Source organism: Ostrea edulis, chromosome 4, assembly GCF_947568905.1.
Source record: "Ostrea edulis chromosome 4, xbOstEdul1.1, whole genome shotgun sequence".
Classification (NCBI taxonomy): Eukaryota; Metazoa; Mollusca; class Bivalvia; order Ostreida; family Ostreidae; genus Ostrea; species Ostrea edulis.
In genome coordinates, this window is record NC_079167.1 from 56,805,823 (window position 1) to 56,824,590 (window position 18,768).

General features: G+C 36.3%; 1 protein-coding gene across 1 annotated transcript; it reads left to right on the forward strand.

Moving 5' to 3' along the window:
• Window positions 1–253: 253 nt before the first annotated feature.
• LOC130053814 (deleted in malignant brain tumors 1 protein-like) lies at window positions 254–18,637 on the forward strand. Its single transcript, XM_056161403.1, has 14 exons — window positions 254–491; window positions 1,380–1,688; window positions 7,687–7,995; window positions 8,181–8,188; window positions 8,843–9,185; window positions 9,494–9,555; window positions 10,319–10,685; window positions 11,626–11,934; window positions 12,812–13,120; window positions 13,429–13,490; window positions 14,254–14,620; window positions 15,561–15,869; window positions 16,747–17,055; window positions 18,247–18,637. The coding sequence occupies exons 1-14, from the start codon at window positions 266–268 to the stop codon at window positions 18,582–18,584; spliced, it is 3,627 nt and encodes a 1,208-aa protein (XP_056017378.1). The 5' UTR covers window positions 254–265; the 3' UTR covers window positions 18,585–18,637.
• Window positions 18,638–18,768: the final 131 nt, after the last annotated feature.

Here is an 18,768-nt window from a genome sequence, read left to right on the forward strand (position 1 = left end):
ATTAAACGTCGGTTAATAACGAAATGGAAAAAAATGAGCTTCAAAAATGTCGATTAGTTTGATAAGTGCTGAATGAGGTCTCTTAAAACACCACAAATACCATACGTCATTCTAAAAGTTCTAGAAAATACGTGCCACACCGTATGTTAATTTTACCCTGAGAATGATTGTAACTGTTGTAGGTGGACAGGGCTCGGTGACCATTGCCTCCGGAGGACGAGTATACGTAAGCAACATCAATGGAACGGGTACCATCTGTGGTGACATGTGGGACGACTTTGATGCTGACGTTGTTTGCCGTCAGATGGGATTTTCCTCTGGAACTGCAATCCATTTGCCACGAGATCAAGTGTCCAACAGACTAGTCTTCAATGTACGTTGCTCTGGTCATGAGACGAACCTTATGTCTTGTCCAGCTGATGGATTTGACGTAGGTGGAATGTGTGCCTATTATGATGATGCTGGTGTTAACTGTAGCAGTGTGTCAAATGGTAAGACTACACACTTTCCATTCCGTTAGAATGATACACTAATTTACCGATATATTGTTCATTTGAGTCACTGTTGAAAACCGCTGGAAATTGTAAATGAACACATCGTACTTATCAAACTAATTCTAAAATACGATGTCATTGTTCGATTAATTGATATCATAATTATTTAAATCTTCCTTGTAAGAGTATTTAGTTAGACTTTAAGTTCGTATTAATCTGGAAGTGAAATACTGTATGTATTTATAGATATGAGATATGAAATATTAGTGAATTTCTATAGTAATAATCTCGTGGGGATCCGGGTCCTTAGTACCCCTTGCTTGTCGTAAAAGGCGACTAAATGGGGCGGTCCTTCCGATGAGACCGCAAAAATTGAAGCTCCCGTGTCACAGCAGCTGTGGCACGATAAAGATCTCTCCCCTCTTAAAGGATTTAAGCTCCGAGCATAGGCCTAAATTTTGAAGCCCTTCATCGGCAATGTTGACGTCTCCATGTGAGTAAAAAACTTCTCGAGCGGGACGGTAAACAATATCGAACCAACTATCAAACCTTGAATATATAGCCAAAAAGATACACTTTTCCGATGTTTATTTTATGTCTTTTTTTTAAAATAATGAAGTTATCGAATGAGGTGAAATATAACAATTTTAAACATCCTATAAAGACGCAAAATTGTAAAAGCTTTAACTGAATAACATACTGCACGATGAAAAGGCCTGTGAAACAACATTGCTATCAAAATCTTTACTTATATGTATCAATCAAATCGTCGATTGATAACGAAATGGAAAAAATGAGGTTTTAAAAATGTTGACTTAAAATTGATTGAATTTGCAGTTCATGACTTTATGATTCTCTTATACATGTATTTCACATTCTTCATAGGTGGACAATCGACTGTAATGATTGGACCAGGAGGAAGGGTGTTAAGTTACACCGTGAACGGAACGGGGACGGTGTGTGCTGACAGATGGGATGATGTGGATGCTGACGTTGTTTGCCGACAAATGGGATTCCCATCCGGAACTGCCAGTTTTCTCCCACGTGACTACATGTACAACAGAGTCATCTTTAATGTCCGTTGTAATGGCAACGAAACCCAGGTGCAGCAGTGTCCGGTGGACCAGTGGGATATGTTTGGAAATTGTCCAAATCTTGGTGACGCCGGTGTAAATTGCAACAATATATCTCAGAGTGAGTAGCTTCAATTCAGGTTCATACCGATGTTCAATCGGCTCATTTGGGTATTGATTATGTCTTCATTTGGTGAAGAACAAGATTCAAGTCGAATTTTGTACATGAATCACTGTAATATATCACTCTTAATTAAAGGGACTGATTCACGATTTCCCCCAAAATTTTGTTTTTCACTTTTAATGATCAAAAGCTACTGTCTAATATGTTTAAAAGATTTCACATAAAAATTAATGTTATACATTATCACAGAAGCTCATTTTATGGAGTTTATTATTTGTTTTGTAAACAAAGATTGTGGTATGTTATTGTTTACGAAGTTTTCAAAAGAAATGGATATTGATCAAAGTTTATCATATCTTTCACATTTCAACCATTCTTTGGGTAAAATGTGTCATCTAAAAGTTAAAATTTGTGACTCTGCAGAATTAAGATGCTTTATATTACAAAATTATTGTTTCACTGGTTTGTTTGTATACATTAAAAGACTCGAGTCTTTGTTTACATAACACAGATTTAAGGCTAAAATATTGCTTTTATTCTTGCATTCAGAAAGTCAAAATTTTGGCTGTCAACATTAAATGAGTTATATTTTTAATGTTTAACATCAAAAATGAAAAACATTTTTTTCAAAAATCGTGAACCAGTCCCTTTAAGAGCTTGTCTACGAGAACACCATGCAAATATATAAAAATGAAGGAAATGGTGGTCATCAATATCATTTCTAATCATTTATATCATTGGAGTATATGGTTTGAATAATTATAATTTGAGGTGAATTTATTGATAGGTCGTTTCTATTTTTAGTAACAGCGCATTCTGTATTTACACGCGGATTAGTCTTTGAACACAAGAAAAATCCTTAAATATTAGGGTTTTATTTTTTCAAAAATGCAAATCAATTCTGAAGGCTTATGAAAAGAATGGATTTTTTATGATATTTCCTTGTAAACCACTTATGGAGAAATCATGTTTGACATCATAAGTGTCCATATAGAGATTACATGGAGCCTGTAATTTGGCATTGTGCCAAACTTTTTTCATTTTGTGTTATATGGTCAATTTTGAAATAGGTGTTGCTGCAAAAGTAACGCTTAAATTTCTTCAAAAGTGTATAATACTTTGATATCAAATCCTTGTCTGTAAAATATAAAAAAAATTGTACTTTGGACTTTTGGCCGTTCATTTGCAATTAAAATTTAAAAACTGACAAAAATGAATATTTTTAAGCATTTAAAATTATCTTTTAAAAGATTAAAGATTTAAATTGTGATATTAGATGCATAAATTGTTTGGAAATTTAATTTTATTTATAGATTTAACATTTTCTAATAAATAAATCCCAGTAATCTACTATTTTATATGAAAAAGGGGGTCTTTTAATGAAATAGACCTGTTGCTGGAATTACCTCCCCTTTGATGCACTATTCATACGTAGAAGATACAAAATGATAGCAATATTATGATTCCAACTTGAAATGGGATTTGAGAATTTGTACATCATGTTTATGTGATATCAATGAAAGACATAACAGTATCTGTGAATGTAATCCAGAAATTTCTAAATATTGGCAGGGTTTAAAAAATACCCGGTACTTCGTCCTGTTATACTGCAAACTAGTACCAGTGGTCAGGCATTTTGTCATTGAAGAATTGAAAGCGTTCTTTCCTTGATAATTCAGAATAATTTAGATGTTATATGGAGGAAATCAAAGAAAATATGCATCTATAGTCAGTCCAGATGGAGCATGTGAGGATCTAGTGCAGCCCCCCCCCCCTCCTCCCCGAATTTGCAAAATGTATTTACCATCATGATTGATGACAAAAATTTGTTATTAGTTTACATATATGCACTAAGTAATGAGGACAGGACAAAATAAGAAAAGTGTGACATAAAACTGCATAAAGTGAACTCAAAGAATGTATATTGTAACAGTTTGCTCGGTATCTTTCTGCAGTGCTCAATGTACAATATGACATACTTGATGCTTAATCATAGGTTACGATTCAACATGCGAAAATTTACAACTTTCTCTATTTTACCAACAACAAATATATAGATATTGTAAACTGATGGTATTACATATATGTATATGCTAATGTAGTTTCTTAAAGTCATTGATGTAGGTAGAGTTTGGTTCGTCACTATACTTTGTTCATCATGAGAAATTGATCGGGAAAAAATTTGGAAAAATCATTTATCTGACAGGGAAACCGAAGATTATTTCGATCAGGTCTCTTTAGCTAAATCAGCCCCCCCCCCCCTTACTTTTTTTTTATGGCAATCAATAAACAATTGAAATGGAAGCTTGAACTGATGAATTAAATCCTTGGAACCCCCCCCCCCCATTATTATCATTATCAAGGATTTTGAGCTTCGGGTTGTGTTAAAAGTAATTTTAGGGAGTTGGGGGGTTCTATAAAACATTTGCCACCCGCCCACACCCTCCGCCCTGGTGATGAGTGCCAACTACGGGGCCTCTCCACCTACACTGTACGTGTTTAGACAGGACAGACTATACCAGCCGGGTCAGGTATAAACAATACATTTCATTACAAATTAATATTACAAGCGAACTTCTTTACTTTTGTGCGAATTCGGACGTTATCATTATTTGACTTTCATCTTCGGTGCAATTTATGTGATTACTGTCATTTGGTATTTAAGCTATATTTCATTTGTACGTGTAATGGTGTTGGGAGTGGAGTACGAATGCAAAGAATATTTCTGTATTTAGATATATTGAATATTATTGATTATTTTATGATTTTAACAAGATCATTCACTATCTAAGAGCATTTTACCATTAACACCCCTCTCCTCTCAATATAATGTTTATGATCATTAATTTCCGGTATTGAATATGGCTGCTTCGAACCCTTTCGTATGGATTTAGAATGTAGAATAATACGCTACATGTAAGAATAAAAAACAAAAGAAAGACAAGAAAAGAACATGCACATTCCTTTTAGCTCACCGGGACGACTATCCTGAGAGCTAAATGTATTGTAATGACCCCAGTGTTGGCGTCGGCGCCACTTTAAGGAAACATTTTAACCTGGGTTATATCTTCTAAACCAAGGGGGTAGGGTTTTGATATATCCCTTATTGATTCCCCATGAAGAGACCTTTGATGTGGTACCAAGACTTTCGACCTTGTGACCTTGACCTATTTTTTTAAAAACTTCAACCTGGGCTATGTCTTTTAAACGAATAGGGGTAAGGCTTTGATATTTTACATATATAGATGCCTCATGAAGAGACCTTTGTTTTGGTTTGACCCAACGACCTTTGCCTTGAACTTTAACGTACTGTTCAAAAACTTTATCTTGGTTATATCTTTTGAACCAAGAGTGATAGATCTTTGATGTTTCAAACATAGATGCCATTTCTTTTGTCAACGTCGACCTTGGACTTTGACCTATTTTTCAAAAACTTTTAAACAAACGGTTAGGTACAGTCATCTGACAACTCTTGTTTATATGTACATATTAAGCATGTTATTTAATTGTTAAAGGGTTGCTGCTCAATTTTTTTTCTGGGTACTTCATTTGTTAAAGTTTGATGACATCTAAAAATTCCTAACCACAAAGTACTTTTTATCTAATATATTGTACCTGACAACTTCATATGACGTGTTAACTGTCCCGAGGAAAAGATAAAGATTTGGGGTATTATACTGTGGATATTTATCAAGTTCTGTCTTCACACAAGTTTTACTTTTGAACTTAAAGCACGTCAGTCTTTAAATTGGTCTAAATGTTACTATGGCAACAATTTTATTTGTTTTAGAATATCAATATTGTGACTCTCATACAACTTTTCAAAAGTTACATTGCTGTCTGGCTTAGTATTTGCGATTGAGTTTGATTATTTCAGAATGTTTTCAATAACCAGTCAGATTTTAAAAAAAATAGATTTATCCTTATTGTATCCATGGGAAAAGCAAATCTATGAAGAAATATAATCCAATTGCTTGTGGTATATTTAAGTCTCTGTAGGACCACAATGTAAACTAGTCATTTGTACTAATCGTGCTATCCTGTCTAAATAAAGAATTTATTATATATAGCATAATATAAATTGGCATGAAATTTGTTTTTAAAAATTGCATTTTAATAGTACACAAATATCAATTTTGTTAAATTACAACTATTCATACGATGCATATTATTTTTTTTAGAAACGTTATTTTTTCAAATTTTGCAATTTGTCACCATGGCAACCAGGACCCATAGCAACAAAAAAAATGATTGATACATACTTCTGGTCATCTGATGTGAAATCATAAAATTATATAAGACTTAATAAGATAACAAGGACCATGCATGGCAAACAGGTTTAGGTGGCTACCAGAATAAAAGCTCTACAAGCAGGAAAAAATGCCCAACTTGAAGTGTTAATATATTTACTATAATCCAGAGTCCAAAGACAGATTTTTGATGTATCGTAAATATACTTCTTCTCTATAAGATGAAAGTAATTTTGAATAAATCAAAGCGTTACTTTTTTTACTACTAGTTGATTCAAAAGTTTTCATTTTCTGCAATTTATCAAAATCTGGAATCGTGCCAAATTTGTGACCTTTGTGCACTTAAACGGAAGCAAAATTTTAGATTCCCACTAAACAATATGAATATGCATATCCAGTTGTTTTATAAACTGTGTCAATTTTTAAAAATCCATTTTCAATAACCTGTTAGAATTTTAAAATAGAAAGGGTAAAATATACATAATTTTACCCTTTTGTCAGAACAAAAGTGCTATTTTCAGTAACATGGCTGCAAATCCCTATCCAATGACTACACCCCCGAAAAAAATATGCCAAAGTATTTGATATTGATGTACTTTATTACACTCAAAATATGTTGTTGATCCGACAACCTTGCTTCCATCACATTTTGCATGGTTTTCTCGTAGACAAGCTCTTAAACGACGTAATGGCGTCATTCACTGTTGAAAAACCACATGAAGTTGTAAATGAACACGTCGTACGGATCAAACTTAGTCTATAACAGGATGTTATTTTTCGATTAATTAATATCATATTCATGTGTTGAATCTTAATGGTAAGTATTTATAAATTTAAGATATGAAAATGTTTATAGATTTGCATAGCAACATGGTCAACAAGATACACTTTCTCAATGGTGTCATATCACTAGTTTATGTAGAATGACTGTATACAATGATGATGTGAAACGGTTTTCTCCACTGACCATTTCGTAAGGATACTCTTGATAATGTTTCACATTTCACACCTACAACCCAAATTTCCCACTTCACGAGTCTTCATAGATGTTCATTATGTATATTCAAAAATAAATAATCCCGTGAGGATCCGGGTTGGAGTAGGTCATTAGTACCCCTTGCTTGTCGTAAAAGGCGACTAAATGGGGCGGTCCTTCCAATGGGACTGCGAAAACTGAGTCTCCCGTGTCACAGCAGCTGTGGCACGATAAAGATCTCTCCCCTCTCGAAGGATTTAAGCTCCAAACATAGGCCTAAACTTTGAAGTCTTTCATCGGCAATGGTGACGTCTCCATACGAGTAAAAAACTTCTCGAGCGGGGCGGTAAACAATATCAAACCAACCATCAAACCATAAAATTATAGCCAAAAAGATACACTTCTCGGATGTTTATTTTATGTCTTTTTTTTTAAAATAATGAAGTTATCGAATGAGGTGAAATATAACAATTTTACACATCCTATCAAGATGCAAAATTGTAAAAGCTTTAACTGAATAACACACTGCACGATGAAATGGCCTGTAAAACAACATTGCTATCATAATCCTTACTTTTATGTATCCATCAAACGTCGATTGATAACGAAATGGAAAAAAAATGAGCTTCAAAAATATCGACTAGTTTGATAAGTGCTGAATGATGTCTCTTAAAACACCACAGATACCATACGGCATTCTAAAAGTTCTAGAAAATACGTGCCACACCGTATGTTAATTTTGTCCTGAGAATGATTGTAACTGTTGTAGGTGGACAGGGCTCGGTGACCATTGCCTCCGGAGGACGAGTATACGTAAGCAACATCAATGGAACGGGTACCATCTGTGGTGACATGTGGGACGACTTTGATGCTGACGTTGTTTGCCGTCAAATGGGATTTCCCTCTGGAACTGCAATCCATTTGCCACGAGATCAAGTGTCCAACAGACTAGTCTTCAATGTACGTTGCTCTGGTCATGAGACGGACCTTATGTCTTGTCCAGCTGATGGATTTGACGTAGGTGGAATGTGTGCCTATTATGATGATGCTGGTGTTAACTGTAGCAGTGTGTCAAATGGTAAGACTACACACTTTCCATTCCATTAGAATGACACTAATTTACCGATATATCGTTCATTTGAGTCACTGTTGAAAATCTTTGGAAATTGTAAATGAACACATCGTACTTATCAAACTAATTCTAAAATACGATGTCATTGTTCGATTAATTGATATCATAATTATTTAAATCTTCCTTGTAAGAGTATTTAGTTAGACTTTAAGTTCGTATTAATCTGGAAGTGAAATACTATATGTATTTATAGATTTGAGATATGAAAATATTAGTGAATTTCTATAGTAATAATCTCGTGGGGATCCGGGTCCTTAGTACCCCTTGCTTGTCGTAATAGACGACTAAATGGGGCGGTCATTCCGATGAGACCACAAAAAATGAGGCTCTCGTGTCACAGCAGCTGTGGCACGATAAAGATCTCTCCCCTCTCAAAGGATTTAAGCTCCGAACATAGGCCTCAATTTTGAAGCCCTTCATCGGCAATGTTGACGTCTCTATATGAGTAAAAAAAACTTCTCGAGCGGGACGGTAAACAATATCGAACCAACCATCAAACCTTGAATATATATACCAAAAAGATACACTTTTCCGATGTTTATTTTATGTCTTTTTTTTTTAAAATAATGAACTTATCAAATGAGGTGATAAACATCCTATAAAGACGCAAAATTGTAAAAGCTTTAAAACTGAATAACATACTGCAAGATGAAAAGGCCTGTGAAACAACATTGCTATCAAAATCCTTACTTATATGTATCCATCAAATCATCGATTGATAACGAAATGGAAAAAATGAGGTTTTAAAAATGTTGAGTTAAAATTGATTGAATTTGCAGTTCATGACTTTTAGATTCTCTTATACATGTATTTCACATTCTTCATAGGTGGACAATCAACTGTAATGATTGGACCAGGAGGAAGGGTGTTAAGTTACACCGTGAACGGAACGGGGACGGTGTGTGCTGACAGATGGGATGATGTGGATGCTGACGTTGTTTGCCGACAAATGGGATTCCCATCCGGAACTGCCAGTTTTCTCCCACGTGACTACATGTACAACAGAGTCATCTTTAATGTCCGTTGTAATGGCAACGAAACCCAGGTGCAGCAGTGTCCGGTGGACCAGTGGGATATGTTTGGAAATTGTCCATATCTTGGTGACGCCGGTGTAAATTGCAACAATATATCTCAGAGTGAGTAGCCTCAATTCAGGTTCATACCGATGTTCAATCGGCTCATTCGGGTATTGATTATGTCTTCATTTGGTGAAGAACAAGATTCAAGTCGAATTTTGTACATGAATCACTGTAATATATCACTCTTAAACGACGTAATGGCGTCATTCACTGTTGAAAAACCACATGAAGTTGTAAATGAACACGTCGTACGGATCAAATTTAGTTGATAACAGGATGTTATTTTTCGATTAATTAATATCATATTCATGTGTTGAATCTTAATGGTAAGTATTTATAAATTTAAGATATGAAAATGTTTACAGATGTTCATAGTAACATAGTCAACAAGATACACTTCTTCATTGATGGCATATCACTAGTTTATGTAGAATGACTGTATACAATGATGATGTGAAACGGTTTTTCTCCACTGACCATTTCATAAGGATACTCTTGATAATATTTCACATTTCACACCTACATCCCAAATTACTTCACGAGTCTTCATAGATGTTCATTATGTATATTTAAAATAAATAATCCCGTGAGGATCCGGGTTGGAATAGGTCCCTAGTACCCCTTGCTTGTCGTAAAAGGCGACTAAATGGGGCGGTCCTTCCGATGAGACCGCAAAAACTGAGGCTCCCGTGTCACAGCAGCTGTGGCACGATAAAGATATCTCCCCTCTCAAAGGATTTAAGCTCCAAACATAGGCCTAAATTTAGCAGCCCTTCATCGACAATGTTGACGTCTCCATGTGAGTAAAAAACTTCTCGAACGGGACGGTAAACAATATCAAACCAACCATCAAACAATAAAAATATAGCCAAAAAGATACACTTCTCGGATGTTTATTTTATGTCTTTTTGTAAATAATGAACTTATCGAATGAGGTGAAATATAACAATTTTACACATCCTATCAAGATGCAAAATTGTAAAAGCTTTAACTGAATAACACACTGCACGATGAAATGGCCTGTGAAAGAACATTGCTATCATAATCCTTACTTTTATGTATCCATCAAACGTAGATTGATAAGAAAATGGGAAAAAAAATGAGCTTCAAAAATATCGACTAGTTTGATAAGTGCTGAATGATGTCTCTTAAAACACCACAGATACCATACGGCATTCTAAAAGTTCTAGAAAATACGTGCCACACCGTATGTTAATTTTGTCCTGAGAATGATTGTAACTGTTGTAGGTGGACAGGGCTCGGTGACCATTGCCTCCGGAGGACGAGTATACGTAAGCAACATCAATGGAACGGGTACCATCTGTGGTGACATGTGGGACGACTTTGATGCTGACGTTGTTTGCCGTCAAATGGGATTTCCCTCTGGAACTGCAATCCATTTGCCACGAGATCAAGTGTCCAACAGACTAGTCTTCAATGTACGTTGCTCTGGTCATGAGACGAACCTTATGTCTTGTCCAGCTGATGGATTTGACGTAGGTGGAATGTGTGCCTATTCTGATGATGCTGGTGTTAACTGTAGCAGTGTGTCAAATGGTAAGACTACACACTTTCCATTCCGTTAGAATGACACTAATTTACCGATATATTGTTCATTTAAGTCACTGTTGAAAACCACTGGAAATTGTAAATGAATACATCGTACTTGTCAAACTCATTCTATAATAGGATGTTATTCGATTTATCTATATCGCAATTATTCAAATCTTCCTTGTAAGAGTGTTTAGTTAGACTTCAAGTTCATATGAATCTGGAAGTGAAATACTCTTATGTATTTATAGATTTGAGATATGAAGATATTAATAAATTTCCATAGAAATAATCCCGTGGGGATCCGGATTCGAATAGGTCCTTAGTACCCCTTGCTTGTCGTAATAGGCGACTAAATGGGGCGGTCCTTCCGATGAGACCGCGGAAACTGAAGCTCCCGTGTCACAGCAGCTGTGGCACGATAAAGATCTCTCCCCTCTCAAAGGATTTAAGCTCCAAGCATAGGCCTAAATTTTGAAGCCCTTCATCGGCAATGTTGACGTCTCTATATGAGTAAAAATCTTCTCGAGCGGGACGTTAAACAATATCGAACCAACCATCAAACCATAAAAATATAGCCAAAAAGATACACTTCTCGGATGTTTATTTTATGTCTTTTTGTAAATAATGAACTTATCGAATGAGGTGAAATATAACAATTTTACACATCCTATCAAGATGCAAAATTGTAAAAGCTTTAACTGAATAACATACTGCACGATGAAAAGGCATGTAAAACAACATTGCTATCATAATCCTTCCTGTTATGTATCCATCAAACGTCGATTAATAACAAATGGAAAACAATGAGTATCAAAAATATCGACTTGTGCTCAATGAGGTCTCTTAAAACACCACAGTTACCATACGTCATTCTAAAAGTTCTAGAAAATACGTGCCACACCGTATGTTAATTTTACCCTGAGAATGATTGTAACTGTTGTAGGTGGACAGGGCTCGGTAACCATTGCCTCCGGAGGACGAGTATACGTAAGCAACATCAATGGAACGGGTACCATCTGTGGTGACATGTGGGACGACTTTGATGCTGACGTTGTTTGCCGTCAAATGGGATTTACCTCTGGAACTGCAATCCATTTGCCACGAGATCAAGTGTCCAACAGACTAGTCTTCAATGTACGTTGCTCTGGTCATGAGACGGACCTTATGTCTTGTCCAGCTGATGGATTTGACGTAGGTGGAATGTGTGCCTATTCTGATGATGCTGGTGTTAACTGTAGCAGTGTGTCAAATGGTAAGACTACACACTTTCCATTCCGTTAGAATGACACTAATTTACCGATATATTGTTCATTTGAGTCACTGTTGAAAACCGCTGGAAATTGTAAATGAACACATCGTACTTATCAAACTAATTCTAAAATACGATGTCATTGTTCGATTAATTGCTATCATAATTATTTAAATCTTCCTTGTAAGAGTATTTAGTTAGACTTTAAGTTCGTATTAATCTGGAAGTGAAATACTATATGTATTTATAGATTTGAGATATGAAAATATTAGTGAATTTCTATAGTAATAATCTCGTGGGGATCCGGGTCCTTAGTACCTCTTGCTTGTCGTAATAGACGACTAAATGGGGCGGTCATTCCGATGAGACCACAAAAAATGAGGCTCTCGTGTCACAGCAGCTGTGGCACGATAAAGATCTCTCCCCTCTCAAAGGATTTAAGCTCCGAACATAGGCCTAAATTTTGAAGCCCTTCATCGGCAATGGTGACGTCTCTATATGAGTAAAAAAACTTCTCGAGCGGGACGGTAAACAATATCGAACCAACCATCAAACCTTGAATATATATAGCCAAAAAGATACACTTTTCCGATGTTTATTTTATGTCTTTTTTTTAAAATAATGAACTTATCAAATGAGGTGATAAACATCCTATAAAGACGCAAAATTGTAAAAGCTTTAACTGAATAACATACTGCACGATGAAAAGGCCTGTGAAACAACATTGCTATCAAAATCCTTACTTATATGTATCCATCAAATCATCGATTGATAACGAAATGGAAAAAATGAGGTTTTAAAAATGTTGAGTTAAAATTGATTGAATTTGCAGTTCATGACTTTTAGATTCTCTTATACATGTATTTCACATTCTTCATAGGTGGACAATCAACTGTAATGATTGGACCAGGAGGAAGGGTGTTAAGTTACACCGTGAACGGAACGGGGACGGTGTGTGCTGACAGATGGGATGATGTGGATGCTGACGTTGTTTGCCGACAAATGGGATTCCCATCCGGAACTGCCAGTTTTCTCCCACGTGACTACATGTACAACAGAGTCATCTTTAATGTCCGTTGTAATGGCAACGAAACCCAGGTGCAGCAGTGTCCGGTGGACCAGTGGGATATGTTTGGAAATTGTCCATATCTTGGTGACGCCGGTGTAAATTGCAACAATATATCTCAGAGTGAGTAGCCTCAATTCAGGTTCATACCGATGTTCAATCGGCTCATTCGGGTATTGATTATGTCTTCATTTGGTGAAGAACAAGATTCAAGTCGAATTTTGTACATGAATCACTGTAATATATCACTCTTAAACGACGTAATGGCGTCATTCACTGTTGAAAAACCACATGAAGTTGTAAATGAACACGTCGTACGGATCAAATTTAGTTGATAACAGGATGTTATTTTTCGATTAATTAATATCATATTCATGTGTTGAATCTTAATGGTAAGTATTTATAAATTTAAGATATGAAAATGTTTACAGATGTTCATAGTAACATAGTCAACAAGATACACTTCTTCATTGATGGCATATCACTAGTTTATGTAGAATGACTGTATACAATGATGATGTGAAACGGTTTTTCTCCACTGACCATTTCATAAGGATACTCTTGATAATATTTCACATTTCACACCTACATCCCAAATTACTTCACGAGTCTTCATAGATGTTCATTATGTATATTTAAAATAAATAATCCCGTGAGGATCCGGGTTGGAATAGGTCCCTAGTACCCCTTGCTTGTCGTAAAAGGCGACTAAATGGGGCGGTCCTTCCGATGAGACCGCAAAAACTGAGGCTCCCGTGTCACAGCAGCTGTGGCACGATAAAGATATCTCCCCTCTCAAAGGATTTAAGCTCCAAACATAGGCCTAAATTTAGCAGCCCTTCATCGACAATGTTGACGTCTCCATGTGAGTAAAAAACTTCTCGAACGGGACGGTAAACAATATCAAACCAACCATCAAACAATAAAAATATAGCCAAAAAGATACACTTCTCGGATGTTTATTTTATGTCTTTTTGTAAATAATGAACTTATCGAATGAGGTGAAATATAACAATTTTACACATCCTATCAAGATGCAAAATTGTAAAAGCTTTAACTGAATAACACACTGCACGATGAAATGGCCTGTGAAAGAACATTGCTATCATAATCCTTACTTTTATGTATCCATCAAACGTAGATTGATAAGAAAATGGGAAAAAAAATGAGCTTCAAAAATATCGACTAGTTTGATAAGTGCTGAATGATGTCTCTTAAAACACCACAGATACCATACGGCATTCTAAAAGTTCTAGAAAATACGTGCCACACCGTATGTTAATTTTGTCCTGAGAATGATTGTAACTGTTGTAGGTGGACAGGGCTCGGTGACCATTGCCTCCGGAGGACGAGTATACGTAAGCAACATCAATGGAACGGGTACCATCTGTGGTGACATGTGGGACGACTTTGATGCTGACGTTGTTTGCCGTCAAATGGGATTTCCCTCTGGAACTGCAATCCATTTGCCACGAGATCAAGTGTCCAACAGACTAGTCTTCAATGTACGTTGCTCTGGTCATGAGACGAACCTTATGTCTTGTCCAGCTGATGGATTTGACGTAGGTGGAATGTGTGCCTATTCTGATGATGCTGGTGTTAACTGTAGCAGTGTGTCAAATGGTAAGACTACACACTTTCCATTCCGTTAGAATGACACTAATTTACCGATATATTGTTCATTTAAGTCACTGTTGAAAACCACTGGAAATTGTAAATGAATACATCGTACTTGTCAAACTCATTCTATAATAGGATGTTATTCGATTTATCTATATCGCAATTATTCAAATCTTCCTTGTAAGAGTGTTTAGTTAGACTTCAAGTTCATATGAATCTGGAAGTGAAATACTCTTATGTATTTATAGATTTGAGATATGAAGATATTAATAAATTTCCATAGAAATAATCCCGTGGGGATCCGGATTCGAATAGGTCCTTAGTACCCCTTGCTTGTCGTAATAGGCGACTAAATGGGGCGGTCCTTCCGATGAGACCGCGGAAACTGAAGCTCCCGTGTCACAGCAGCTGTGGCACGATAAAGATCTCTCCCCTCTCAAAGGATTTAAGCTCCAAGCATAGGCCTAAATTTTGAAGCCCTTCATCGGCAATGTTGACGTCTCTATATGAGTAAAAATCTTCTCGAGCGGGACGTTAAACAATATCGAACCAACCATCAAACCATAAAAATATAGCCAAAAAGATACACTTCTCGGATGTTTATTTTATGTCTTTTTGTAAATAATGAACTTATCGAATGAGGTGAAATATAACAATTTTACACATCCTATCAAGATGCAAAATTGTAAAAGCTTTAACTGAATAACATACTGCACGATGAAAAGGCATGTAAAACAACATTGCTATCATAATCCTTCCTGTTATGTATCCATCAAACGTCGATTAATAACAAATGGAAAACAATGAGTATCAAAAATATCGACTTGTGCTCAATGAGGTCTCTTAAAACACCACAGTTACCATACGTCATTCTAAAAGTTCTAGAAAATACGTGCCACACCGTATGTTAATTTTACCCTGAGAATGATTGTAACTGTTGTAGGTGGACAGGGCTCGGTAACCATTGCCTCCGGAGGACGAGTATACGTAAGCAACATCAATGGAACGGGTACCATCTGTGGTGACATGTGGGACGACTTTGATGCTGACGTTGTTTGCCGTCAAATGGGATTTACCTCTGGAACTGCAATCCATTTGCCACGAGATCAAGTGTCCAACAGACTAGTCTTCAATGTACGTTGCTCTGGTCATGAGACGGACCTTATGTCTTGTCCAGCTGATGGATTTGACGTAGGTGGAATGTGTGCCTATTCTGATGATGCTGGTGTTAACTGTAGCAGTGTGTCAAATGGTAAGACTACACACTTTCCATTCCGTTAGAATGACACTAATTTACCGATATATTGTTCATTTGAGTCACTGTTGAAAACCGCTGGAAATTGTAAATGAACACATCGTACTTATCAAACTAATTCTAAAATACGATGTCATTGTTCGATTAATTGCTATCATAATTATTTAAATCTTCCTTGTAAGAGTATTTAGTTAGACTTTAAGTTCGTATTAATCTGGAAGTGAAATACTATATGTATTTATAGATTTGAGATATGAAAATATTAGTGAATTTCTATAGTAATAATCTCGTGGGGATCCGGGTCCTTAGTACCTCTTGCTTGTCGTAATAGACGACTAAATGGGGCGGTCATTCCGATGAGACCACAAAAAATGAGGCTCTCGTGTCACAGCAGCTGTGGCACGATAAAGATCTCTCCCCTCTCAAAGGATTTAAGCTCCGAACATAGGCCTAAATTTTGAAGCCCTTCATCGGCAATGGTGACGTCTCTATATGAGTAAAAAAACTTCTCGAGCGGGACGGTAAACAATATCGAACCAACCATCAAACCTTGAATATATATAGCCAAAAAGATACACTTTTCCGATGTTTATTTTATGTCTTTTTTTTAAAATAATGAACTTATCAAATGAGGTGATAAACATCCTATAAAGACGCAAAATTGTAAAAGCTTTAACTGAATAACATACTGCACGATGAAAAGGCCTGTGAAACAACATTGCTATCAAAATCCTTACTTATATGTATCCATCAAATCATCGATTGATAACGAAATGGAAAAAATGAGGTTTTAAAAATGTTGAGTTAAAATTGATTGAATTTGCAGTTCATGACTTTTAGATTCTCTTATACATGTATTTCACATTCTTCATAGGTGGACAATCAACTGTAATGATTGGACCAGGAGGAAGGGTGTTAAGTTACACCGTGAACGGAACGGGGACGGTGTGTGCTGACAGATGGGATGATGTGGATGCTGACGTTGTTTGCCGACAAATGGGATTCCCATCCGGAACTGCCAGTTTTCTCCCACGTGACTACATGTACAACAGAGTCATCTTTAATGTCCGTTGTAATGGCAACGAAACCCAGGTGCAGCAGTGTCCGGTGGACCAGTGGGATATGTTTGGAAATTGTCCATATCTTGGTGACGCCGGTGTAAATTGCAACAATATATCTCAGAGTGAGTAGCCTCAATTCAGGTTCATACCGATGTTCAATCGGCTCATTCGGGTATTGATTATGTCTTCATTTGGTGAAGAACAAGATTCAAGTCGAATTTTGTACATGAATCACTGTAATATATCACTCTTAAACGACGTAATGGCGTCATTCACTGTTGAAAAACCACATGAAGTTGTAAATGAACACGTCGTACGGATCAAATTTAGTTGATAACAGGATGTTATTTTTCGATTAATTAATATCATATTCATGTGTTGAATCTTAATGGTAAGTATTTATAAATTTAAGATATGAAAATGTTTACAGATGTTCATAGTAACATAGTCAACAAGATACACTTCTTCATTGATGGCATATCACTAGTTTATGTAGAATGACTGTATACAATGATGATGTGAAACGGTTTTTCTCCACTGACCATTTCATAAGGATACTCTTGATAATATTTCACATTTCACACCTACATCCCAAATTACTTCACGAGTCTTCATAGATGTTCATTATGTATATTTAAAATAAATAATCCCGTGAGGATCCGGGTTGGAATAGGTCCCTAGTACCCCTTGCTTGTCGTAAAAGGCGACTAAATGGGGCGGTCCTTCCGATGAGACCGCAAAAACTGAGGCTCCCGTGTCACAGCAGCTGTGGCACGATAAAGATATCTCCCCTCTCAAAGGATTTAAGCTCCAAACATAGGCCTAAATTTAGCAGCCCTTCATCGACAATGTTGACGTCTCCATGTGAGTAAAAAACTTCTCGAACGGGACGGTAAACAATATCAAACCAACCATCAAACAATAAAAATATAGCCAAAAAGATACACTTCTCGGATGTTTATTTTATGTCTTTTTGTAAATAATGAACTTATCGAATGAGGTGAAATATAACAATTTTACACATCCTATCAAGATGCAAAATTGTAAAAGCTTTAACTGAATAACACACTGCACGATGAAATGGCCTGTGAAAGAACATTGCTATCATAATCCTTACTTTTATGTATCCATCAAACGTAGATTGATAAGAAAATGGGAAAAAAAATGAGCTTCAAAAATATCGACTAGTTTGATAAGTGCTGAATGATGTCTCTTAAAACACCACAGATACCATACGGCATTCTAAAAGTTCTAGAAAATACGTGCCACACCGTATGTTAATTTTGTCCTGAGAATGATTGTAACTGTTGTAGGTGGACAGGGCTCGGTGACCATTGCCTCCGGAGGACGAGTATACGTAAGCAACATCAATGGAACGGGTACCATCTGTGGTGACATGTGGGACGACTTTGATGCTGACGTTGTTTGCCGTCAAATGGGATTTCCCTCTGGAACTGCAATCCATTTGCCACGAGATCAAGTGTCCAACAGACTAGTCTTCAATGTACGTTGCTCTGGTCATGAGACGAACCTTATGTCTTGTCCAGCTGATGGATTTGACGTAGGTGGAATGTGTGCCTATTCTGATGATGCTGGTGTTAACTGTAGCAGTGTGTCAAATGGTAAGACTACACACTTTCCATTCCGTTAGAATGACACTAATTTACCGATATATTGTTCATTTAAGTCACTGTTGAAAACCACTGGAAATTGTAAATGAATACATCGTACTTGTCAAACTCATTCTATAATAGGATGTTATTCGATTTATCTATATCGCAATTATTCAAATCTTCCTTGTAAGAGTGTTTAGTTAGACTTCAAGTTCATATGAA